The sequence below is a fragment of the Myxocyprinus asiaticus genome, chromosome 19 (assembly GCF_019703515.2).
Source record: "Myxocyprinus asiaticus isolate MX2 ecotype Aquarium Trade chromosome 19, UBuf_Myxa_2, whole genome shotgun sequence".
Taxonomy (NCBI): domain Eukaryota; kingdom Metazoa; phylum Chordata; class Actinopteri; order Cypriniformes; family Catostomidae; genus Myxocyprinus; species Myxocyprinus asiaticus.
Window position 1 is genome coordinate 22,287,737 of NC_059362.1, and position 25,806 is coordinate 22,313,542.

General features: G+C 36.4%; 1 protein-coding gene across 2 annotated transcripts in view; it reads left to right on the top strand.

The window, feature by feature from the left end:
* Positions 1-19,309, top strand: part of LOC127410068 (vascular endothelial growth factor receptor 2-like) — a 42,471-nt gene extending 23,162 nt beyond the window's left edge. Inside the window, exons 17-30 of one of the 2 annotated variants that reach the window (XM_051645102.1) lie at positions 1,448-1,583; positions 1,676-1,780; positions 3,347-3,460; positions 3,743-3,831; positions 5,056-5,221; positions 5,840-5,931; positions 7,615-7,737; positions 7,851-7,962; positions 12,413-12,512; positions 12,927-13,032; positions 13,180-13,304; positions 16,401-16,485; positions 17,274-17,359; positions 17,479-19,309. In XM_051645102.1, the coding sequence (XP_051501062.1) occupies positions 1,448-1,583; positions 1,676-1,780; positions 3,347-3,460; positions 3,743-3,831; positions 5,056-5,221; positions 5,840-5,931; positions 7,615-7,737; positions 7,851-7,962; positions 12,413-12,512; positions 12,927-13,032; positions 13,180-13,304; positions 16,401-16,485; positions 17,274-17,359; positions 17,479-17,695 (1,656 nt within the window). In that variant the 3' untranslated portion in view covers positions 17,696-19,309. Of the gene's footprint in view, positions 1-1,447; positions 1,584-1,675; positions 1,781-3,346; positions 3,461-3,742; positions 3,832-5,055; positions 5,222-5,839; positions 5,932-7,614; positions 7,738-7,850; positions 7,963-12,378; positions 12,513-12,926; positions 13,033-13,179; positions 13,305-16,400; positions 16,486-17,273; positions 17,360-17,478 lie in introns of those variants that run through there. The other variant, XM_051645103.1, reaches the window with a different exon arrangement.
* Positions 19,310-25,806: the final 6,497 nt, after the last annotated feature.

Consider the following 25,806-nt stretch of genomic DNA (forward strand, 5'->3'; position numbering starts at 1 on the left):
GAAATTGTGCAATGCAAAATAAAAAGATTGTGCAAATAAAGTAAAAAAGTAAAATAAAATTAAATGAAATATCAAAATAACATTGGAAATATAAGCTAAAATGTATTTAATGTATAGTATTATATATTAGTTTTCAATATAAAGGAATAAATCAAAGAAGTGATATTTATTCAACAAGTAATTAAGGAAGATAAACTAAAGGTGAAGAATAATACTACACTGTAAAAAGTGATAACCTCCAATTGTTACTTTAATGAGCTACAGTATGTCTACTTCTCTATTTCGACTTGATCTAACCCTTACAATTAGTTTTCTTGGTGTAACCTAATGTATTCAGGTTGATTCAGTGATGTTAAATATTGTTTGACTTGAATCAGACCAGTAAATTTAGATGTTACCACATAAATCATCATATTTAGGTTACCACTTTCTTCAGTGTACACTGTAAAAAAAAATGTTTTCTTAGGTAACCTAAAAATTGTGCTTCATGTGGTAACATCTAAATTAACTGGTTTGATTCAAGTCAAAAATATTATTTTATAAAACTAAATATTATTTATATATTTAAAATCTGACTGCAATTGGTTACACCAACAAAAATAATTTTAATTTTTAGTTTTGTTGAAACAGGTATCCTTAGAATCAGGTATCCTTAAAGCTTAAGTATGTAACTTTTTTGCATTAAAATACTTGCTCCTATCCAAGTTTAATATGCAGAGACAACTATAAGTAAGCCATTCATAGGTTAATTTTCTTTAAAACTTTAAGCACTGTGTAGGGCTATGAAAATTCCTTTGTTTTGAGAAACCGGTCTATATAAACACAGTTACATTGATTCGACCTATGGCGTGAGTTGGGGGTGGGACTATCTCTTTGCAATGGCATATAGGGCGTATTCAGAAAGCAGTTTTGAAAACAGAGTATTTTTTAGTATAAAATGCTCCGTGTTATAGTCTCACCCATTCATTTCCTATGGTGGGTCAAATTTGACCCGAAAAATAAGAATGTCACACTTATTTTTTCAAGCACTTAGACTCATCAAATCAAGTCCATTTGTGTGTGTGTGTGTGTGTGTGTTCCGATGGTAAGTGGAGGAAAAGTCACCAAGCCTTGTACAGCTCCAATGAAGGAAACCATTTTTAATTTGAAAAAGAAAAGTCAAATGGGTAAAAAAAATGACCTGAGCAGTAACAGAGGGTTAAAGTAACAACTGCAGGTTACCACTTTTTACAGTTTAGATGTGCTGAAAATAGTAATAATGAGCATAAATTCAGGGATGGAGACAGATTCAAGGCAGATCACTCACTTTCCCTCATATTACACAAGCAGACACATACTGGGATACTATCACACAGGAGTCCTCATGTTCCTCTAAGAGCTTTTCATTTTTTTGTGCTATCCTTTTCCCTCTAATGTCCCTCCCTTTTTTTCTCTCCCTCTCTTGCAGCCTAATGATGTAGAACTGAAAACTGGCTACCTATCAATCATCCTTGACTCGGATGATATGCCAATGGATGAGCATTGTGAGAGACTGACTTATGATGCAAGCAAGTGGGAGTTTCCGCGTGATAGACTGAAACTAGGTGAGACTGAGCCTCGAAACACCTCAAATCTTTCTACAAAAATTGTATTATGCATGTTCAGTGTTCACAAATTTTGGTACACTGTTTTCTAGGGGAGCCGCTGGGCAGAGGAGCATTTGGTCAAGTTGTGGAGGCGACTGCATATGGTATCGAGAAGGCCAGCACCTGTACTACAGTAGCAGTGAAGATGCTCAAGGGTATGATGCATCTGATTACTTGGCTTAATTCTTGTGTACATCTGATTTATATGTGTGGTTTATACACGCACTGATTCAAATGACATAAATCTTACAGATATCTCGTCATTTAAAGGGATAGTTCACCAAAAAAATTAAATTCTCTCATTATTTACTCACCCTCATGCTGTCTCAGATGTGTATGATTTTTTTTTTCAGCAGAGCACAAACAAAGATTTTTAGAAGAATATCTCAGCTCTTTTGGTCCTTTAAATGCTAGTGAATTGTGACTAGAAAAATGATATAAAGGCCACATAAATGCAATCCATAAGACTAGTGGTTTAATCAGTTTCTTCAGAAGAGATATGATAGATGTGGGTGAGAAACAATCAATATTTAAGTCTTTTTTTGTTGTTACCATAATGGTTTTGGTCCCTGTGACTGATACAGGCTTAAAGGGATAATTCACCCAGAAATGAAAATTATCTCATCATTTACTCACCCTCATGCCATTCCAGATGTATATGACTTTCACTTTCATAATGTGACAGAATGTGAAAGTTAAAGTGGAGATCTATAATAAAAAAGCACTTAAATATTGAACTGTTTCTCACCCACACCTATTATATCTCTTCTGAAGAAATTGATTAAACCATTGGAGTCTTATGGATTACTTTTATGCTGCCTTTATGTCATTTTTGGAGCTTCAAAGTTCTGGTCACCATTCACTTGCATTGTAAGGACCAACAGAGCTGAGATATTCTTCTAAAAATCTATGTTTGTGTTCTGCAGACAAAAGAAAGTCATACACATCTGGAATGGCATGAGGTTGAGTAAATGATGAGATAATTTTCATTTTTGGGTGAATTATCCCTTTAAGCCCGTATCAATCACAGGGACCAAAACCATTAAGCGCTAAATAAGAGTAAAATTAGCTTAATTTTAGTCAATACAACTTCATTACTCACCAAGGGTCAGTTGCTTTTCAAGGAATTTCAGCATAAAACATGGTTTAAATTAATTTGTAAGAATGATTGTCAGAGCCATTACTGATGCAAGTGATGTGTTCAAGGGCGTAGATTTGGTTTAAACATTGGGGCGTTGCAGCATGAGGCTTTTACATGTTTCCATTGATCATGGGGGGGTAACTACCCTCCCGGAATCTACACCCCTGGATGTGTTTGAGTTCAAACCATCTACTGATGAAAACATCTGTCACGAGTCGCCTGTCTTCTAGCAACTTTTACTTGTAACTTTTTTCTCCAGAACTTCATGTGGCGATATGTGGAAGATTTCTCACATTAAGCCACCAAATTGAATATATTATGAACAAAATCATGTTCTTAACAAACAAACTTTTGAAACAACAAAGAACAAAACAGCCAAATAATCCCATTGTCACAAAGACGAAAACCTATTTTTAATAATAAAAACATTAATAAAAAAACACACAGAATGGCCTGGTATCATGGCTCGGTCTTAATAGGTATGGCAAAAAGTTAATTTTGGGCCCTGGTCATACTGTACCTGTAGATCCTTACTTCATGTTGTAACACATCTGGCTGCAATATTCTCCAACTCCAACAGAGGGTGCTACCTCCAGTGAGTACCGTGCTCTGATGTCTGAGCTGAAGATTCTGATCCATATTGGTCATCATCTTAATGTGGTCAACCTTCTAGGAGCCTGCACCAAACCAGGGGGTTAGTTTCCCATTTGAGCTCTTCTTCAGTGCTGTAGTTGAAAAGCCCTGAAATATTGACAAAAACGACTTCTCTCTACTCCTCTAAATACTTTTCTGAGAAAGTGGAAACCTTCCCTTAATTTCAGTAGAATTTTTTTGGCTGACAAAATTTCACAGTAAAATGTAGTAAGCAACACATGACACAGACACCACAAAGTGATTGCTAGTTGTTGATAAAAACACAATGTTCCCATATTAAAAGCCTTCTTCCTCTCTCTGTCTTTTACTGACTCCTTTACAGGACCCTTGATGGTGATTGTAGAGTACTGTAAACACGGTAACCTCTCCAGCTATTTAAAAAGCAAGCGAGGAGAATACAGTCCCTACAAGGTAAATGCCCATGTTCCATTATAACCTTGTCAAAGAGCCTGTAATGTGTTTCCACAGATCTTAGGTCATCATTTTAACAATGCTCTGCTATCCTCTGTGGTCACAATTGACTATGTTTACATGGACACCAGAGCGGCTTATTGCGAGAAAGCAGCATTACCTTTAACATGCACTGTATAAGCTGTGTACTCTTTTCTCCTGTATACATGCGGCTAGGTCAGTAAGTAGTTTTCTCCATAGCAACGCAGTTTCCCCATGACGCTTATGTAAAAAACAAACATGGTATCCAAGGAAGACTTCACTATTTTTATTCCCCATTGCTTCGCTTCATTTCCAAATATTCCACAAATGTTGCTGTGTTTGTTTTATTAACTTTCTATCATGACCTGCAACGGAATTGCGCTGTAATAGTGGGGTTTCCCTCTTACATAAAACTCTGGGATTCCCCCAATGTACATGTGCATGTACACGAATGTGAGGGACCGTCGGTATTTTACATTGGTGTGTATTAATGGGTGTAGATTATAGTGTATGTACTTTTCTCACTGTACTCCCAGAAATTTTGAATTCTTACTGCTTTGTTGACATGTTTTTGGGCTCCATCCTATGACGTTTGTTCTCTGGTCTGTTCACACATATGCGCACTCTTCAAAAACCTGTAAGAATGGCGCTTATGCATTTACATGACCACATAAGCTGCATTTTCCGGGAGGAACCTGGGTGTGTTAAACCACTTTCTCTTAATACCTTAAACGAAGTAAGGAAATTTCCGGTCTTGCTTACATGATGTTTCAAAATGCCACTTACTGCAAAAACCCAAGAATAAACCGTTTTCTTAAGTGAATGTAAGCGTGGTGATTCAAGAGCCTTATGTCAGACTTAGGGTCATAGAAAGGACTTTAAATGTTTTTCAAGGTACAAGTAGTGGTGCTTAATTGCACACAACAAAGCAGAAGTGTCATGCCCATACAAACTAACTTCCCGTGCTTCCTCAGATATTTGAGCCAAGTGGATTTTAAATGCAACTTTCAAAAAATAATTTGTAAATTAAATTGTACAGATTGTTATTTCAGGTGCATGACACCCCTTCAACAAAGTATACCTGGATTAGTGACTGGATTAGTATATAATTCCGACATGTTGGTACTGTTTAACCCTGACAAACATACTTACCGACTATCCTGACAACAGCTGAAACTGATCTACCTGTGTGCTGTTTCTCAGAGGCATACTTCACGGCCATGCAGGAGGGAAGTACAGCAGTTAGAGGATTTGTGTGAGGGGGATCTGGGTCTGGGAGCCAGCACTCGACTGGACATCTGCACTGGCACTGCGGTATGCACCAGACTGGGAGAACAGACCACCACTACCCATGTGCAGGATGAGCAAGGTACATTAAACCACTGCTTGCTGGGTACTGGTAGTTACTGGACTCAAACTCAATATACTACTCAAATACTTAAGTTATGGAAACTGCATCATACAGTAGCCCCAAAAATTATTTGAACACTTAAGCCATAATTAAAAATGTATGTATTTATCATGTAATATATATGTATTTATTATATGCCTTTGCATTATATAACAATAAATAAAATAAAATCAAACCAAGTGGCATTTATTTAATTGATCTAATTATATTAACACACTTTTCAAGTGAAACATTTCACAGAAATAAGTTTGCTTAGTTTAAAATGATAAAACAATAGACAATCTTTAATTACCTGTGTAAACTTGAGGGTCACTGTCATCTATTAAAAATGACCTTTTTTACCAGTTGGTTAAAAGTAACTGAAAAAAAGAAAAAAAGTTAGTTCTGAGGATCGGTCTAGCATGATTTGTTTTCAATGCCACTTGGTTTGATATCTTGTTATCTAATGCAATTAAATTCATACATTTGAAAGAGTGGCTGTCTAAAATAGTCCAAATACTGTACCTACTTTGTATCTTTAATTAGACTTGTCTGTGCAGTTCAACAACTTAACTTATCATGAATATGTATCTATAGAGAGTTCAGACTGGGATCAACTGACAATGGAGGATCTCATCAGTTATAGCTTCCAGGTGGCCAAAGGCATGGAGTTCCTAGCCTCCAGAAAGGTAATACTGAAACCAGAGTATGTGAGTGGAGTGGAATGGCAACAATTTCCCCTCCGCGCTCAAAACATTCTTTAATCACTCCGCTCCAGCTCCACTCCGGGTTCTCCTCGCTCGCTCCGCGCTCCTGGATTGGAGAAACCCCGCTCCGTGTTCACTCCATGGCAAAATTAGTGCCTAACTACCTCTCCACTGTAAAGTTATTTCAGTATGCTTTTTAATATCACAACCTTCCATGCAGAAGGTGTATTAAATCAAAAATAAATACAGAATACTAGAAGAAAAGCTACAATGTGTTTTATAGCTTACTTTTGAAACATGTCGGCAGCATTCTCTGGGTTTGATCAATTAAATAAATTGCTAGATGCAAAAAATAAATAAATAAATAAATAAAACATTAAATAAAAAATATAAATTACCAAATGATTTTTTTTTATAAATTACCAGGACAAAACCAAAACATTAAATTACATAATAATAATAATAATAATAAAAAAAAATTATTAGGCCTATGTATTATTGCCTATTATTTTCTATGATTGCACTTCTTTTAATTAACCTTGCCTTATAATTAGGTGAACGAAAAAAAATACATTCTCAGAATGTTCTACACTTTTTTTAATCAAAACTAGATAAGACTGTCAAAATTATATGTCTAATGCAGAGTTCACTTTTAGAAATACTAGCATTTTAATTTTTTACGATTTTAAATCTTCCTCTATTTGCATTTGCTGAGCTTCTTCATCTGCAAATGTATAATGCATAAATTAGCCTGCAGCACTAAAATAAATGTAGATGGCAATCAATTAAAGTGAAACTACGCAATAGTAACATGTTGATTAGTTCAGTTGGTGTTTTACGTCGTTAAAAGTTCAATTATATTTAATACGGGACATAATAGCTTACAGTTAAGATTAAGATGCATTAGATTAGAACGTTGATATGATTATTCAAAATATTTAATAGGGGATATATGTATTACTGACCTTTAGATTTTCTCTCCACATGTGAACGGATTATCATCGTGTATTTTGGACACGTTTTTTAGGATTTCACAACAAACCTTTGATCGTGGCAATCACCTCCCCACTTGTGTTCTCCTTCGCCATCCCATCATTAATTTTCACTATATGCCAGTTGACGTAAGAATAAAGAGACGAAACACAAGCATGTAGATAAGTCAAGCTTTACTGCAAGCTTAACTCAATAATAGGGTGCATGAAAACAGAAAGCGAAAGTAACCTTCGTGCTGGAGGTCGAACATTACCAAGTGCCGCTAGATTTTAAATTTTAGATTTTTTTTTTTATCACATTCTTTCTGGCTATATCAGAAATTCCATCTTTCCTTCATGCCAATAGTGTTTAACACTGCTTAACACATGGTGAATTATTGCATTAAGGTCCGTTAACAGGTGTTTTGCCCGTGATGAAGCATTAGTGGAGTGCTCTTGGGGCGAGAGAAAACAATGACGCTCTGATGTTTTTTTAAACCCACTCCTCGCTCCAAGCAAAATCATGCCGCTCCACTCCTCGCTCCACTCCTTGCTCCACTCCCACTCTGCTCCGCTCACATACTCTGACTGAAACACACCACAAGAGTCCACATGCATTGAACTTAAGTATTTACCATTCATTAAAGATATCTAAACTACTACTTCATTTATAATACTGCTTTGTGGTTGGCAGTGTATTCACCGTGACTTGGCAGCTAGAAACATCCTACTATCAGAGAACAACGTGGTGAAGATATGTGATTTTGGTCTGGCCAGAGATGTCTATAAAGACCCTGATTACGTCCGTAAAGGAGATGTGAGGACTGTTGCTACACACAATGACAGAAACTCAATTCAATCCATTTGCTTTGTGAAATACACCAACTTATACTAGAGCATTGCCTCTCTCTCCCACTCTTTCTTACATAGGCTCGTCTTCCTCTCAAGTGGATGGCTCCAGAGACCATATTTGACCGTGTGTACACCACACAAAGTGATGTGTGGTCATTTGGTGTGCTGCTATGGGAGATCTTTTCACTTGGTAATAAGCCTTGATATGTTATGAATCTCACAGAAATAAACTTTAAATGTAAAGGAAGCAATATCACACAAGCAGTGCTGATAATGAGTATAACAGCATGATTGTGAGTGTTGTATATTTTTATTAGAGCTGTCAAAATTAGCGCGTTAATGTATGCGATTAATTAAAAACGTTTAACATGTTATTTTTTCTTAATCGCGATTAACAAATTAAACATTAATAAAGCATAAACCAGCAAAAACACTGGTGGGACTAGAGCATTTGTCCACCTGGAGTCATTAAACAGGGCGGATATGTCCACCTGGAGTCATTACACAGGGCAGATATGTCCACCTGGAGTCATTACACTGACGGACACACCACAAACACACAAACAACAGCGATGGGAAAGGCTATTTGTATGTACAAAGCAAGACTTGTGACAGAAAGTTAATTACCACAGAAGCAGGTCAAGTCATAACTATCACGAAAACGCAGAATGAGATTTTGTCTGTTCATTTGGAGTTTAAAGAGGCACTTGACGCTGACGCCTTGACGTGAATCATGAACGCAGCTTCACGATTGCTATAGCAATGCGGATAGCAATACTCCGCCAGGTGATTAATATTGTGGTGAATGACAGTTTAAGAGATTTAATGCCCATTGCAATGAATATGCAACCTATGTGGGGAATAGTTCTTTCAATTAGTCAAACTGGCCTGTTAACACCAAATCCATGACGATTTTGCAAGACGAACCTCTGACGGAAGGTCTATTCAAGCAGAGTTCGTAAAAACATAAAATAAAAACTATTTCACCCCTGTACAGTAGGCGACGCTGTTTTAATACCAGTCTCTTGTCCGAACCCTTCAGCTGTTAGAGATTAATATATTGAATGCTGTTAAAGCATTTATTCACCTAATTAGGCATAACTGTTTCATTATGTTCTTTCCATGGTGGTGATGCATTTTGAGGAGTATATAATCAGTTTTTATATGAGTGAGATGAGTAAAGTGTGGCATAAATATATGCCCTATTTATATTTGCACATGTATTTATATACGATTATCTTCCAAACGGACTCCAGAACCCAACTTCTCTTTTTATAATGCCTGGATTAGGGCTGCACAATTAATCGAAATTACGATATGACCTTGTGCGATTATTACATTGCAAAGGGCTGCGATTTAATTAAATAAATAAATAAATAGTCTGCTCGCTTCTAAGTTTATTTGCGCTGCTCTGTCCAGTCTATATTAAGTTAGAGCATTGTTACAGTGTTTTCAGAGCGGTTCTGTGCTCCACAACTCCATCTCATGCTTAGAATAACATAAGTGCTCAGAGTTCGGTTCTGTTTGCTTACGTGCGCTAAACGCTTTATTTACACTAAACCGGCGCATCCTGCATGAAGCGTTTATTATTTTTATCTGCATTAGCAGCATCTCAGTCTCCGCAAGGTACAGGTATCATAATAATAACGTGGAATACAAGATGGGGTATAATTCAAACATCTTTATTAAATGATTGCTGAGCAAACAGCATTAACAGTAACACCTGTAGAGTCCAGAAACATGGGCTCTTCCTCCATTCTCCTGTCATTTATTTACTTCACGAGAGAGCGTGTCGCCCTTATTTCACTCCCCGCTAAACAAGTGAAAGCGGAACTAATATTACCAACATCCAACAAAATGAAAAGGAAGGAACGTACATATAATAAATCTATATCAAATATTTAGTTACTATAATATAATGCATTGCTAAATTAAATATAATAAAATAATGAATAAAAATAATTAAATGAAATGGTGACATACTAATCAAAATTTTCAATTTAAGTTTAATTACACCAATGGGTTATCAGTTCAACTTCAGTTTGACATTAAGTCTCATATTTAGGACTATCTTATATACAGTAAAGAATAGTTTGTATAAGCCTACTAGTTTTTAAGGCCTAGAATAAAGAGTACAATTTATATTTTAAAATTATATTTTGTGTTTATTTAATTATTCAATCAACCAACATTAGTTTTGACAGCAAAAACTAGGCAAAAACTATGGTATTACCAACAGGGACATTTAGTTAACAGTGACATTGAGCAGAAAGCTTACATATAACCAGTTTTGACAGAGCTGCTGATAAAAAGTTAAATGATCAACATCGATTGATTAGATGAAAAGAAAATTGGAGATCAGTATCGGATGTTAAAATCCTGATTGGAGCATCCCTAATATTCAAGTTGACTGTGTTTCAAAAACGAATGATGATGATTAGTGGGCTGAGACCCTATCACAAAATGGACAAAAACAGGTACATTGTGGATGGTAACATTTGAATATGAAGACTTTGTTTCACTGTTTATATATTTATTTGTTTGTGGGTGAACTGAAAAAAGATCTCAGTTTGGTTCTTTTTAAGATGGCTCAAGTGTGAAAACCACAGTAGCCTTTTTGCAGTTGAACATGTGGAAAACATTACCATTTTTTCATAATTCATAATCGCAGTTCAAATCGCAATCACAATATTTTTCAAAATTATCGCAATATAATTTTTGTCCAAATCGTGCAGCCCTAGCCTGGATAATATAACACAAGGTACAGTGATATAAATACATGTGGAATAATGTACATTAAGAATAACAGTTTAGTATAAAATAGGATGCATACTGTATATTCAAAATAATATAAAAGAAAATACTGGCTCACTGCCTTTATTTTATTTTGTTTATTTATTCATTTAGTAATTCTCCTCAATTTGGAATGCCCAATTCCCAATGCGCTCTAAGTCCTCGTGGTGGCGTAGTGACTCTCCTCAATCTGGGTGGTGGAGGAAGAATCTCAGTTGCCTCCACGTCTGAGACGTCAATCCGCACATCTTATCACGTGGCTTGTTGAGCGCGTTACTGCGGAGACGTAGTGCGTGTGGAGACTTCACGCTATTTTCCGCAGCATCCACGCACAACTCACCACGCGCCCCACCAAGAGCGAGAACCACATTATGGCAACCACGAGTAGGTTAACCCAATGTGACTCTGCCCACCCTAGCAACCGGGCCAATTGGTTGCTTAGGAAGCCTGACTGGAGTCACTCAGCACGCCCTGGATTTGAACTTGCGACTCCAGGTGTGGTAGGCAGCATCTTTACTTGATGAGCTACCCAGGGCCCCCCTGCCTTTTATTTATTTAAATTGTTGCAATACTTTGTTATATTATCCTTGCAATAAAAATAGCAGTGTGGTTCTGCAATTCGTTTGTCTAAAATATTGCATGTAACAAATCTTTTTATGGGATTTTACTATGAGTGTAGTCCAAATGAATTGCTGAACCTCACTGCTGTTTTTAATGCCATGAGAATATAACAGGCACAGTGATATACATATTAAATAATGCACATTTAGACAAAACACCATAAGCAGACTTTCAAAAACAGAATGGGTTTATGTTTGCACTGCAGTACCAAGCGTTCATGAACTGCAACTATTTATTTTTAAGTATATAATTTTTGGGTGTGTATCAGCTGCACGTCCAATGCCGGTATTTGTCAGTTGATTAGCGCCACCAACATGCTGGACTGAGCAGTTGCATCAACTGACAAAAATCTCTTATCTAATTGGTCAGTCAATTTTCTTCGCAGTCTGAAAAAAAAAAATCGGAACACTCTCTAAAAAAAACTTCAGATTGTCGGTATGAATAGCAGCGTCGGAATCCATTGTTACCATACAAAAGCTTGTTTGGAATGAACATTCATACCGAAAAAAGGGTTTGGTGTGAACAGGCCTTTAGACTTTAGAAAACATTTACTGTTACTTGAATTGGTAATACTTCAGTGCATTTCTATCTTTATACTGTAGAAGGTTTTTTTTTTTTGTGGAAAATGTCAATTAAGCATTATATTGTTTCATATTGATTTGTTTCTTTCCTAAAAAAGGAAATAAATGTATTTTGACAAGAAAAGAAGTATATATAGAGTCAAATTTCAGCACTTTCAAAATCTGCGATTAATCGCGCTTAACTCTGAAAAGTTATCACGATTAAAAATTTGAATCGACTGACAACACAATTTTTTTTACAACAGTTCTAGTAACAAGAAGTTAATCTTGAGCAACTCATATTTTAGACACAATATTTTTAGTTATGTTGTCTATTTTTGCTCCACTAACGAAAATAGTTCTAGAAGAAGCCAAAGCAGGATCAACTGTTGCATGTCGCTCATACAAAATCTTTAGCTCTCTTGGAACGCTGCTTGTCCAATCAGATTAGAGGACTGGAAAACTATTGTATAACAATAAAATATCTTATGTTGTTTACATTAAAAGGAAACAATTCTTTCATTTTATGTTCAAGAATATGAACTATAAAAGCATGAGATGTAGTAAACGACAATATCGAAATTAACACAGTATTATCACTTACCTTGCATGATCACCTTCTGTACTTACAGTAGTTGATGGTGTCTGATGGCTCATGTCCTGCAGGTGCATCTCCATATCCAGGTGTGTGTATTGATGAGTCTTTCTGCAGGCGACTCAAGGAGGGAACCAGAATGCGAGCTCCAGACTATGCAACACCTGAGATGTAATTATACAGTTCTTATTACAAGCTTTTAATACTAGGATAAATTTGAAAGTCTTTCACAATCAACAGAGACAGTGACAGACAGGGGAATATATCTTGGATCCAGGTCTTTGTAGTCCAGGACCCCGTTTACACCTTACTGTATATCAGCACCATTTTGGACAGTGGTTGCAGAACACAATTATGTTAAACCCTGGAAATACAAAAGGACTTGCATATTTTCCTTCATAGCAGATGTGGCTCTGTATTACAGTATATCTATTAAAGATATGAGATTAAATATTTTGGGAACATCTCTGTTTTTGGAGAATCTTGAAGAAGTTACTTTAATTAATGAGGTCAGAGATGTAGGAACCTATAAAGCTGAAACTGAATTAACCCAGCCTCTTGCATGTCAATATTGAATTCTTCCAGATATCAGACCATGCTGGACTGCTGGCTTGATCGGCCTAAAGACAGGCCAACTTTTACTCAGTTAGTTGAGCATCTGGGTAATCTGCTACAGGCTAGCGCTCAACAGGTTAGACTTGACTGCAAGTATGAGTGTGTGACATTTTTAACTGTACATCATTTACTGTGTTGTGTTGTTGAGTTTTATTCCATTTGTCATTTGATAAAACTCATATTTGAATCTTTGAATTTAACTAGTATTTGTTGTCTGTTTTAGGATGGAAAGGACTACATCCCATTGACAAACCGAGACATGGAAGAAGAATCTGGAACATCTAATAGAACACCTTACATAGGCAGCACAGAGGCCAACTTCCAGTATGATAAAGCTCCACCGCTGGGGTTAGTTTACACTAACTACTCTGTCTACTGTCATGGTGTTTTTTGAGCTGTTGCTTCACAGAACAAATTTAATCAGATTTAATTTAATCAGACTCGGACCCCATTTACACCTATTAAGATGCATTTCGGATGATCCGAGCACAAGTAGTCTGCGCTAAAAATAGGTGGAAACGGGGTCCAAAATGTGTTATGATCGGATCACAAAAAACATATACAGAGGTAGTCAAAAACAAATATGACCACATCACATTTGAGGTGTAAACGCTAATCCATCCTGATGCGTCCCAGACAGCAGTGTAGCACCATCCCTCACCTGTCAATCAACCGCTGAGCTATAATAAGAGTTTAAACTTTTCCAGTTATGAGTGGCTTTAAAAGGAAATAACCATCTGATCGGAAAATTTTAACATACACAAGCACGAGAACTTCACAAATCCTCTTCAGAGTGTCTGATATTAACATGCAGGGACATAGATGATAAGCACACACATCTGAAGCTCAGGTTAATACAGTAACTTCACTAAAACAATGGATGCTTGAAATGTTGTGTTTATGTTTAGACTGAATTTCAACTGCATCTGGGAGAAATAGCGCTCCAGTTTAATTTGTGCTTTCTATGTTTTTTTATTACTTTTTTGTGGTTTATTATTATACAGTAGCACACTGACATAGTGATTGATTTGCAGTGGCAAGAAAAAGTATGTGAACCCTTTGGAATTACCTGCATTTACTGTTTGTATAAATGTGTCTTAAAATCTGGTTTGATCTTCATCTAAGTTACAATAATGAACAACCACAATCTGTTTTAACTAATAACACACAAATTCTTGTATTTTTCTTGTACATATTAAATACATAATTCAAACATTCACAGTGTATGTTGGAAAAGTCGTGTGAACCCCTAGGCTAATTACGTCAACAAAAGTTAATTTGAGTCGGGAGTTGGCAAACCTGGCATCCAATTAATGAAACGAGATTGGAGGTGTCGGTTAGAGCTACTTTGACTTATAAAAAGCATTCAAACATTTTGAGTTTGATATTCACAAGAAGTATCTGCAGACGTTGACCATGCCTTGCAAAAAAGAGATCTCAGAAGACCAACGATCAATAATTGTTGCTTTGCATAAAGCTGGAAAAGGTTACAAAGTTATCTTGAAGAGCTTAGATATTCATCTGTCCACAGTTATAGACAAATTGTCTATAATTGGAAATTATTTAGTACTGTGAATACTCTCCCTAGAAGTGGCCGTCCAGCCAAGATGACTCAAAAGGCACACCACAGAATGCTCAATGAAAAAAATCCTAGAGTGACTGCTAAAGACTTGAAGGAATCATTGGAACTGGTTAACATCTCTGTTCATGAGTCTACTATATGGAAAACTTTAAACATACACTATATTGCCAAAAGTATACGCTCACCCATCCAAATAATTGAATTCATGTTTTCCAATCACTTCCATGGCCACAGGTGTATAAAATGAAGCACCTTGGCATGCAGACTGCTTCTACAAACATTTGTGAAAGAATGGGCCGCTCTCAGGAGCTCCATGAATTCCAGCGTGGTACTGTGATAGGATGCCACCTGTGCAACAAGTCCAGTCGTGAAATTTCCTCGCTACTAAATATTCCACAGTCAACTGTCAGTGGTATTATAACAAGCGATTGGGAATGACAGCAACTCAGCCACGAAGTGGTAGGCCACGTAAAATGACAGAGTGGGGTCAGCGGATGCTGAGGCACATAGTGCGCAGAGGTCGCCAACTTTCGACAGAGTCAATCGCTACAGACCTCCAAAGTTCATGTGGCCTTCAGATTAGCTCAAGAACAGTGCGAAGAGAGCTTCATGGAATGGGTTTCCATGGCCGAGCAGCTGCATCCAAGCCATACATCACCAAGTGCAATGCAAAGCGTCAGATGCAGTGGTGTAAAGCACGCCGCCACTGGACTCTAGAGCAGTGGAGACGCGTTCTCTGGAGTGACGAATCACGCTTCTCCATCTGGCAATCTGATGGACGAGTCTGGGTTTGGCAGTTGCCAGGAGAACGGTACTTGTCTGACTGCATTGTGCCAACTGTGAAGTTTGGTGGAGGGGGATTATAGTGTGGGGTTGTTTTTCAGGAGCTGGGCTTGGCCCCTTAGTTCCAGTGAAAGGAACTCTGAATGCTTCAGCATACCAAGAGATTTTGGACAATTCCATGCTCCCAACTTTGTGGGAACAGTTTGGGGATGGCCCCTTCCTGTTCCAACATGACTGCACACCAGTGCACAAAGCAAGGTCCATAAAGACATGGATGAGCGAGTTTGGTGTGGAAGAACTTGACTGGCCTGCACAGAGTCCTGACCTTAACCCGATAGAGCACCTTTGGGATGAATTAGAGCGAAGACTGTGAGCCAGGCCTTCTCGTCCAACATCAGTGTCTGACCTCACAAATGCGCTTCTGGAAGAATGGTCAAAAATTCCCATAAACACACTCCTAAACCTTGTGGAAAGCCTTCCCAGAAGAGTTGAAGCTGTTATAGCTGCAAAGGGTGGGCTGACATCATATTAAACCCTATGGATTAAGAATGGGATGTCACTTAAGTTCATATGCGTCTAAAGGCAGATGAGCGAATACTTTTGGCAATATAGTGTATGTGTTCAGTAAAGACGTGAAAGATTATCTTTTTTTTTGGTTTGTTGTTAGGTTAAGCACCTTGTTTTTGTACATACTTGTGACTTTGATGAAGATGAGATCACATTTTTTTTTACCAATTTAAGCAGAAAACCAGCTAATTCCAAAGGGTTCACCTACTTTTTCTTGCCAATGTATGTTGTCATGAAATCAGAGACCCTCCCCCGAAATATGAACACCAGTGGTCACAGGAGACGCATTTAAGTGACCACATGTAAACAGCGATGTGTCTCAACTGACTACAAGTTATTAGATCACCCAAGAGACATCTTAATACCAGGTGTAAATGGGGTCTCAGACATTCCTTTGCCCCAGTTATATGACTTCTGTTGCATATTTGTCTACCGTGGAACTGACATTTGAGGATCAAATCTGCTTTGTCAAACTAATTTAACAATGGTCCCACCCATTCCTCTCCTGACAGGTTCCCACAGCAGATAGACAGTTGTGTAATGCCAATAAGGATGACGACTTTTGAAGACATTCCCCTGGAGCAAAGTGCTGTAATGGTAATTGAGCTCTACATACTACAGCCAGGATCTAAGAATAAACCATGTTTACATGCACATATTTTATGATTAATGTCCATAGTCTGGTTAAGCCTTTTTTCTGAAAAGAAAATGAATGGCAAATTACAGGCCATGAGTTACAAATATAGACATCTGTATGGTGTTTCTTTACATTAATATTTCTTTATAGACCATAATGTTTCTTAGTGTTTACATTGCCTGAGATTTTGATTAATACAGCGATATGCAAACTGTTCTGTTCTTATTTCTAAGCTGATTTCTAGAAAATAGAATAGTCATTTAATCAGGTTATGGCAATCAGGTTGACACATTTAGTTAACTAGTTTTAAGTTCATTACTTGGGATACAAATATTTCTAAAATAATATTGTTAATATTTGAGTTTCTGTGACAGCTGAAGACAACAGTAATGAACAACAAGAAAATATATACATGATTTTAAACTCATTGAGTAGAAAAATAAAAATATGTCTATGAAAAGTGTTTTAGAAAGTAACTTAAAAATAATTTTTAATGTCCTTTTACCATTAAGTAATTAATAAAGTAATCATATTACAATTTAGAAATTTGTAGTGGATTACTATTTTTGAGTAACTTACCCAACACTAAATGTTTACATAATCAGAATATGATCAAATTCCAAATAATATTGGAATATAAAAGTCAATTCAAAAACACTTTCATTAGAAAGGACAAGCCTTTACATGATTCCTAGAAATATTTATTATGGTACAAATGGGCCATTTGAAATGATCTTCCGCCCTACAGAATGGTCACATGGACTGTGGAGTGGGCTTATCACGTGAGCAGATGAAAGCTTTGGATCGCCATGTGCAAAGAACACCTATTTTCAGGTGAGATGTAGCAACATCACATTCATCCTGATCACAGCACAGCTTATACTTGAAACTGTAAAAACCAGGAAAATTCCACAGCCACATAAACATGTTTTCTTTCATGCTTTTACCCTCAGCCCACTCCTGCGGTGCAAGAGTAAGGAGTCTTTAGCTTCTGAATCGTCCAATCAGACCAGCGGCTATCAGTCTGGCTACCACTCTGATGACGCAGAAGTGCCAATATACGCCAACGAGGAAATTATCCTAAAGAGAGACATTCGTAAGAAACCTCCACTGCCCAAGAGAGACGACAAGTTCACCGCAGATGTCCGTTATAGTGCACCTCCAGTTTAAACCTGTGTTTATAGATGAGCTTTGAACAGTGTTCTCTTTTTCTCTAGTTTAGAACTTTAACCACTCAGCCATTTCATGATCATTTCATGCAAGTAGTACAAGAGTCAAAGGGTTATTTCCTGTCTAAAATGAGTAGGAACCTTCAGGGTTCCCATGGTCGTCGAAAAAGTGGAAATATCAGGGAACTTTAAAGGGATAGTTCACCCAAAAATAAACTGTCTCATAATTTACTCGCCTTCATGCCATTCCAGATGTGTATGTCTTTCTTTCTTCCATATGACTGCAGTGGTAAAATCCATATTGTCAGAAGCGATATGATGGGTGTGGGTGAGAAACAGATCAATATTAATCTTCTTTTGTTTTTGGCGATTTGCATTCTTCATGCATATCGCCACCTACTGGGCAGAGAGAAGAATTTATAGTAAAAAGAACTATTTTTTCACCTACACCTATCATGTCGCTTCTGAAGATATGTATTTAACTACTGGAGTCATATGGATTACTTTCATCCTGCCTTTATCTGCTTTTTGGACCTTTACATTTCTGGCCTCCATTCACTTGCATTGTAAGGACCTGCAGAGCTGAAATATTCTTCTAAAAATATTTGCTTGTGTTCTGCAGAAGAAAGAAATCATACACATCTGGGATGTCATGAGGGTGAGTAAATGATGAGAGAATTTTCATTTTTGGGTGAACTTCCCCTTTAAAATTAAATGTTTTTTTGTTTTTTTAAATCATGGAAAAATCTTCAAAAGTCAAGGAAACTAAACATTCTAGTAGCTTTAGCTATAAAACATTTAATCTGCTTGAAATTTCATAAGTGCAGTTATTTTTCATTATATATTAGGTTTTTCCTGCCATTACTTATAATATCTCTGGTATTACAACTACATGCGCTGCATGATCCAAAAACAACTATTTAACTGACACTCAAGCTTTGGTTTTAACTGCTATCTTTTTTTTTTATACGTAGTTTTTTTAATAAATGTAATTTATTGTGTTGGAAAATACTGTATTTTGTAGTTTTATTCTTCAAATGGGGGGGGGGGGGTTTAGTGAAAAAGCCTTAGCAATACAGTCATGTTTACACAGAATGCAAAGCAAGAGTGGTCAAAGTGTGTCCACGGCACTTCCTGAGTAGAGGCATGCCCTCTTCCTACCGAACATGAAATAGCAACTGGAATGTCAATGTATAAATGTTATCCATTTTTTTCATCATCTTTTGCATTGTCTTTAAAGGAATGATGGCCTTGTTCTCTCACAAGCAACAGAGAGTCCATCTGATTATTATTATTACTATTTGTTTTGTTTTGTTTCTTTTTTTTTTTTTTTTTTTTAAGCTTTTTTTCTTGGTTGGCCTTTTGATTGTACAGTTTGAGGGCCTTCATGTACAATGAGGGCCATGTCAGTATTTTGCCATTATGAGTATTATTTAGTAACACACACATTAATGTAATTAGCTTTTGTTTTAAATAAACTCTCTTGCCAATCAAAATGTGTATTTTTGTGTTTGCTCTGTGAGCAAGACTTGTTTTCTACTTGCATTTACATTTTAGGTTTCATGCAGTTGTATTTTTGTGTATGTGTGCGTGAGAACAATCGGACCTTAGGAAACAATGCTCACACAGCCTTGGGTGTTGTCTGAATACTGCTGGTCTCAAAATGGCTGCCCAGAATAGCATGCACAAGGTCATCAAAGCACAGTGAGCTCTAAGCACTTTTCATCTATCTATTGTTTACGTTTATTATTGTATTTAGGATAATAAAAATTGGGACAGTTGGATTCATGCCACTGTGCCACTTCCATGGTGGCAACATAACACAACAAGTGAAATACTTATATTGTGGATTTTTTTTTTCCTTGTCATTTTATAAAAAATTATTTGTTATAAATAGTATTATAATTGCAATTTGACAGCATGCTGTCAAATCGGCATGGACCTGATGATCCATGTTATCCCAGCATGATTTGAAAATGTTCCTAAAATCATCTTGTGTGCTTCAATGGATGCAAGGAAATTTGACCTTTTGTATAAAGGAGTTAACATGGTCAGTGTCACAAATTGGGGTACATTTGATTATTGATCTAGAGATATATATTCCTCATTCTACATTTTAGTTTGCCTATGTTTATCTCCAACAGATTTTCAGTGTGATTTCTGACCTTTGGACCACACTGTAAATTCATTAAATGCATTATTTATTTGGATCAATGGATGTTCTACATCTTTTACTTGTTAGAAGTCATATTCTCAATTTTCTGTTTTCCCTCTTACATAATAATCTAGTCATGTTACTTTTTAGGTGCTGTTTTCTCTCTGCCCCAAAAACACTTTACTTTGTACCTCGTAACCTCTGTGTGCACTTCATAACTGGTGTTTGTGTAACACTGAGTAGGAGGCTGATCCTTGGCACTGAAACCCACTGCATGAGGAAGCTATGCTTACATTAACCTGCAACCCCTGAGAACATAAACATCAAAGGACTAACAATAATACGGCTGCAAATCAGAAGCACACTTAAAGGAATAGTTCACACAAAAATTCTCTCATCATTTACTCACCCTCATGCCATCCCAGATGTGTATGATTTTCTTTCATTTGCTAAACACAAACAAAGATTTTAAGAAAAATATCTCAGCTCTGTAGGTACATTCAATTCAAGTGAAAAGCACATAAAGGCAGCATAAAAGTAATCATACAACTCCAATGGTTAAATCCATATCTTTAAAAGTGATATGATAGTTGTGGGTGAGAAACAGATAAATATTTAAGTCCTCTTTTACTATAAATCTCCACTTTCACTTCCACATTCTTCTTCTTTTGTTTTTTGGCAAATAACATTATTTGTGCATTTCGCCACCTACTGGGCAGGTAGGAGAATTTATAGTAACAAAGGACTTAAATATTTATCTGTTTCTCACCCACACATATCATATCGCTTCTGAAGATATAGATTTACCCACTGGAGTCGTATGGATTACTTTTATGCTGCTTTTATGTGCTTTTTGGACCTTCAAAATTTTGGTAACCATTCAGTTGACGGTGAGTAAATGATGACAGAAATTTCATTTTTGGGTGAACAAGGATGTGTGATTTTACAGTGGTCGCCTGTACTAAGTCTAAGACCTATTGCAATGATTACATCGTACAGCAGTACCTATAAAGACACAAAACAAATATGTTAAAATAATAACTACAATGATTTCCTTCACAGTAGGATCACAGAGATCAAAAAAAATCCACATGCTCCTGTGTATACCTACTAGCATGTCACTGCATTAAAGTCAATGTGGATGTTTGCCTTGTTAGTAACATGGCAGTTTTATCTCATATAAATTTGAGATTATAGATTAGATGATGACCACGAATTTATAATATCTGTTTTTTGTTCATGAAAAAAGCGTACGCTTCATAGATGCAGGAACTCAATCTCATTTCCTTTGGAATGGGGGAAATGTCTTGCAATGATCTGCAATGTCAGGAAATATCTTTAAACACACACACACACACACCCACACACACACACACACACACATGCATGCACGCACGCACACACACACACACACACATTCCTAGCACCCATGGGTAGTGTGTAAGTATGTGCAAGGCAGTGGATATGGACACAAACATTCACACTCTGATATGTGGCATACATAAATCACTGGACATACAGAGGTCTGCAAATAGGCAGTGTACTATGAAGGTAAATCGACTGCAAAACTCAAGAGCTTGTAGATTTGAATTTGAGAACTTGCACAATAAATATTTGTATTCGTAAATTGAGATTTACACTCACAGCAACGATGTGAATATTTGTAAAATAAAAATCTGAAGTTGAATGTTGTAATCTGTACTCACAGACAATAATCAAAATCCTGTGTTTTGAATTCTAAGTTGCAGATAAATAGTCACAAATGTGTAAAATGACATTCACATAAATACAACGACAGACACAAACTTGTGTTACTTTTGAACTTTAATTCACTTTCGCAGTACAACCACAAATCGGCAGTTACAGCCTCTCAGATCTGACACTGCAACTTCAAATCTTCCCACCTTCACTTTTGCAACTACTTTTGTGATAAACCTGTAGCAAAACTCACTTGTGCACTTGTAAACCCAGATGCGAGAGAGCAGACTGTCGTTGTAGGGCGGGGCCAACAAAGTTGTGACCAATCACAAGAGCTGGAAAAACTGATGCCGGACCAATTAAAATGGATCATCTTAAAATGCGATGATGTCATGCAACTGCACCAGCACCCTGTGCAAAAAAGTCCAATGGCTTGTTGATGCAGTGGCAGGATAAGTTAAGTAACTTGACTATTAAATTATTTAGAGTGAGTTTATCTTGTAACAAATAAAAAAAGATGATTTTATCAAGTTGATCAATGCAGAATTTGGTGCTGACAGACCAGACATGTTATGTCTAAGGATGGCAATGAGAAATTCTCTGAAGAAATGTTTCTGCAGAATGTTTGTATTCTGTCAGATTACATGGGATGTGGCAATCCAGCCAGCTGTCATATGCCATGATTTCCATATTTCCATGAAAATATTAAAAAGAGGTTAGTTACCAAGGTATACGAGTGAAGAATCTCAATTATCACTTGAGAACTGTTCCTAAATTTTGTATCTTTTCCAGATAAAATTAGACGAAATATTGATGACAACAGAGACAGCTGACAAATCCTTAAATTGTCAGATTGCAGCATTCCGCTATATTTCAGTCATTTTCTGACATTTATTTATCTTCTGTATTATTACATTTTTTATTAAAATGTTTAAACTAAACAAAGTCTGGCACCACGTTGTTGCTTAAGTGCTTGGACGGAAACATTTTTGATTGTTTTGAAGTGTAAAATGCACAACAACTTGAGTGTTATTCTTTCCAACAATTCTCCTCATTTTCACATGAATGGATAACTATATTGTGGTGAGCAGGGTGGAGCCGAGCGGCGTCTGGGCAGAGCGAGGCCGGGAAGATAAGTGGCGAATGACTTCCACCTGCGCGCCACACCAGCCTCACGTGCCAGCAAGGGGAGGCGGGAGTAGTCAAGGAGAAGAGACAGCAGCAGATGGGAGAGAGATGCACGAAGCTTGTCTGCGTTCTTGTGTGTGTTTTATGATTTGATGTAGCTGGCTGAAAAGCAGTGCATGTTTTTGTTTCTTTATACACTGAAAAGTGTCAATAAATGTCAATGTGTTTGTCAAGCCAGTCCCAGCTTCCTCCTTTGCCATCCTTAATTGTTACATACATTAATCACACTTGCTGACTATCTATAGAAGATTAAAAATCATGCCTTTATTATTTCATTATTATTATTTTAGTTAGTCGTTTCCCCTTATACGTATTTCTACTTCAGTGCTGTAATATTGCATTGTTGCAAATTAGCAAGCAATGGTTAAATCTAAATAAGCCATACTGTACTTGCTTAGATGAATTGTAATGGTACTGTAATTACTTGTGAAATAAAGATAATATTGTACACAGTGTGCATTCTTGTTTGAAATTAGACTGTTTGTATATTTACCCATTCAGAATAAAACTAAGTTCATTTTTACATGTATTTTTCATGACAGTAATTCATTTCTTAGTTCCAATTAAAAGTCTGTTTAAACTGTTTTATCAGGCCATCCATGCTGATCAATCATTAAAATCAAGCAGTAAGAAAGTACACTTTGATGTCTTAAGAATAAGATATATAATTTTGAACTTATTAAAATACACAATTGCCTGACTGTGATGACTTGCTTTAATCATGATTATTTGAGATTACCGTGCACTTTTAATTTAAATCACATATTGACATCTAAATAAGGGAAATAAATGAATATTAAAAACACCAGAAAATTCACATTTCTAGCTCAGATGCAGCGGGAGAACAGATTCAGCCATCAAGTAAGTACTATGATCCGTTTTGATTGGTCCGGCATCACTTGTTCCAGCTCTTGTGATTGGTCACAACTTTGTTGGCCCCGCCCTACAACGACAGTCTGCTCTCTCGCATCTGGGTTTACAAGTGCACAAGTGAGTTTTGCTACAGGTTTATCACAAAAGTAGTTGCAAAAGTGAAGGTGGGAAGATTTGAAGTTGCAGTGTCAAATCTGAGAGGCTGTAACTGCCGATTTGTGGTTGTACTGCGAAAGTGAATTAAAGTTCAAAAGTAACACAAGTTTGTGTCTGTCGTTGTATTTATGTGAATGTCATTTTACACATTTGTGACTATTTATCTGCAACTTAGAATTCAAAACACAGGATTTTGATTATTGTCTGTGAGTACAGATTACAACATTCAACTTCAGATTTTTATTTTACAAATATTCACATCGTTGCTGTGAGTGTAAATCTCAATTTACGAATACAAATATTTATTGTGCAAGTTCTCAAATTCAAATCTACAAGCTCTTGAGTTTTGCAGTCGATTTACCTTCATAGTATTCACACTATAATGAAGAAAATAAAGTCTATTTAATGTAGGTTAAATCAGAGGAAGGGCAGCTCCTATAATAACACAGGGCATGTTTTAAGTATCCCCACAATTCCTGAAAGCATAACTCACATTTACAAAAGTACTTTTTAAAGAATAGCCTGCACTTAACTCGTGCACCATAATAAGTTTTAGTGCACTTTGCAAATAATAACCAAAACACACTATTAACATCACCGAAATAAACCAAACCACACTCTTAAAGGAATATTTCAGGTTCCATGCAAGTTAAGCCCAATCAACAGCATGTGTGGCTTAATGTTGATTACCAGAATAAATTAATTTCAGAATAAATTAATTTCAACTTGTCCCTCCTTTTATAAAAAAGGTTACAGTGTGGCACTTACAATGGAAGTGAACAGGGCCAATCCGTAAATGTTAAAATACTCACTGTTTTAAAAGTATAACCACAATATGCGCATTTACATTATTTTAGTGATAAAACGCTAACTAAACTTTTCTGTGTAAAGTTGTTTCCAGTTTTACAATTTTGTTGCCATGACAACGTCAATGTATAAATCCTGTAATCCCGGTAAACGACGATTTAAAAAAAATTCAGATAAAATAATACACAAGTTTTACAGTAACAGAAGAATTTATGTACTTTTACAAAATTATAAGCTTCACATTTCTGCCTTTACACACACCAAAAATTGTCCTCATACACTTCCATCGTAAGTGCCTCACTATAACCTCGATTTTTACCTTTTTTCTTTTTTTTAAGAAAAGGAGGGATGATTCAAATTCATTTTTTGTGTTAATCATCATAATGCTATCGATTGAGATTAACTTGTATTGAACCAGGATTATTCCTTAAATATTTGTGGTATTGATCCATGAGATGTATTTCTCCTTGTATATATATATTTATGTATATCCACCAGCATTTGTGCGAGGAGCAGCAACAAGTACAACGCGTATCAAGTTCTAACATTGAGGGGGGGAAATAAAGTTCTAACGTCACCTTGTGGTTAAGTTTGGGTGAGTAACATTTGAAGAAGTTGGAGCAGAGCCCTTTTATCAAGTGGTTAGCATAGTAATGCATAATGCGGCGGTCCCATAGACTTTCAATTGCGGTAGACTGGCGATGAGACAACAGACCGTTTTTATGGATATCTATGGAAGAGATGCTTCAGTGTGCTCTATAAACAGCTTTTGTGAGGAAACAGCTCATCACTTAATAAATTAAACGCCTTTTCTCAAATCTTCAATGTTTAACACTAAACATTTATTTTGGGATGAGCTATCTGTGTAGTTTACTACGACAAAATGACTGTTATATAAGAGAAGACAAAGACAATTTTGCGACAGGTAGGTGTCAGTGTACGGCTCCCCGTTCATTTGTATAATGTCCGCAAACTGTGACTTACTGTCGTAACACGCTAGTTGATATTTACACTCTCACCTGTAATAATAATAATAATAATAATAATAATAATAATAATAATAACAACAACAATAATAATAATAAAAAGTCCTGTAACTTATTTACTAAACGTTTAATATGACATATAGCGTACATCTAAATTGTTCATTTAATATTTTCTTAATGCATATCGTACATTATATTCACATATTTTGTAAAATGGTTTTATTTGCATGGCAACGCCTCAGCAAATAA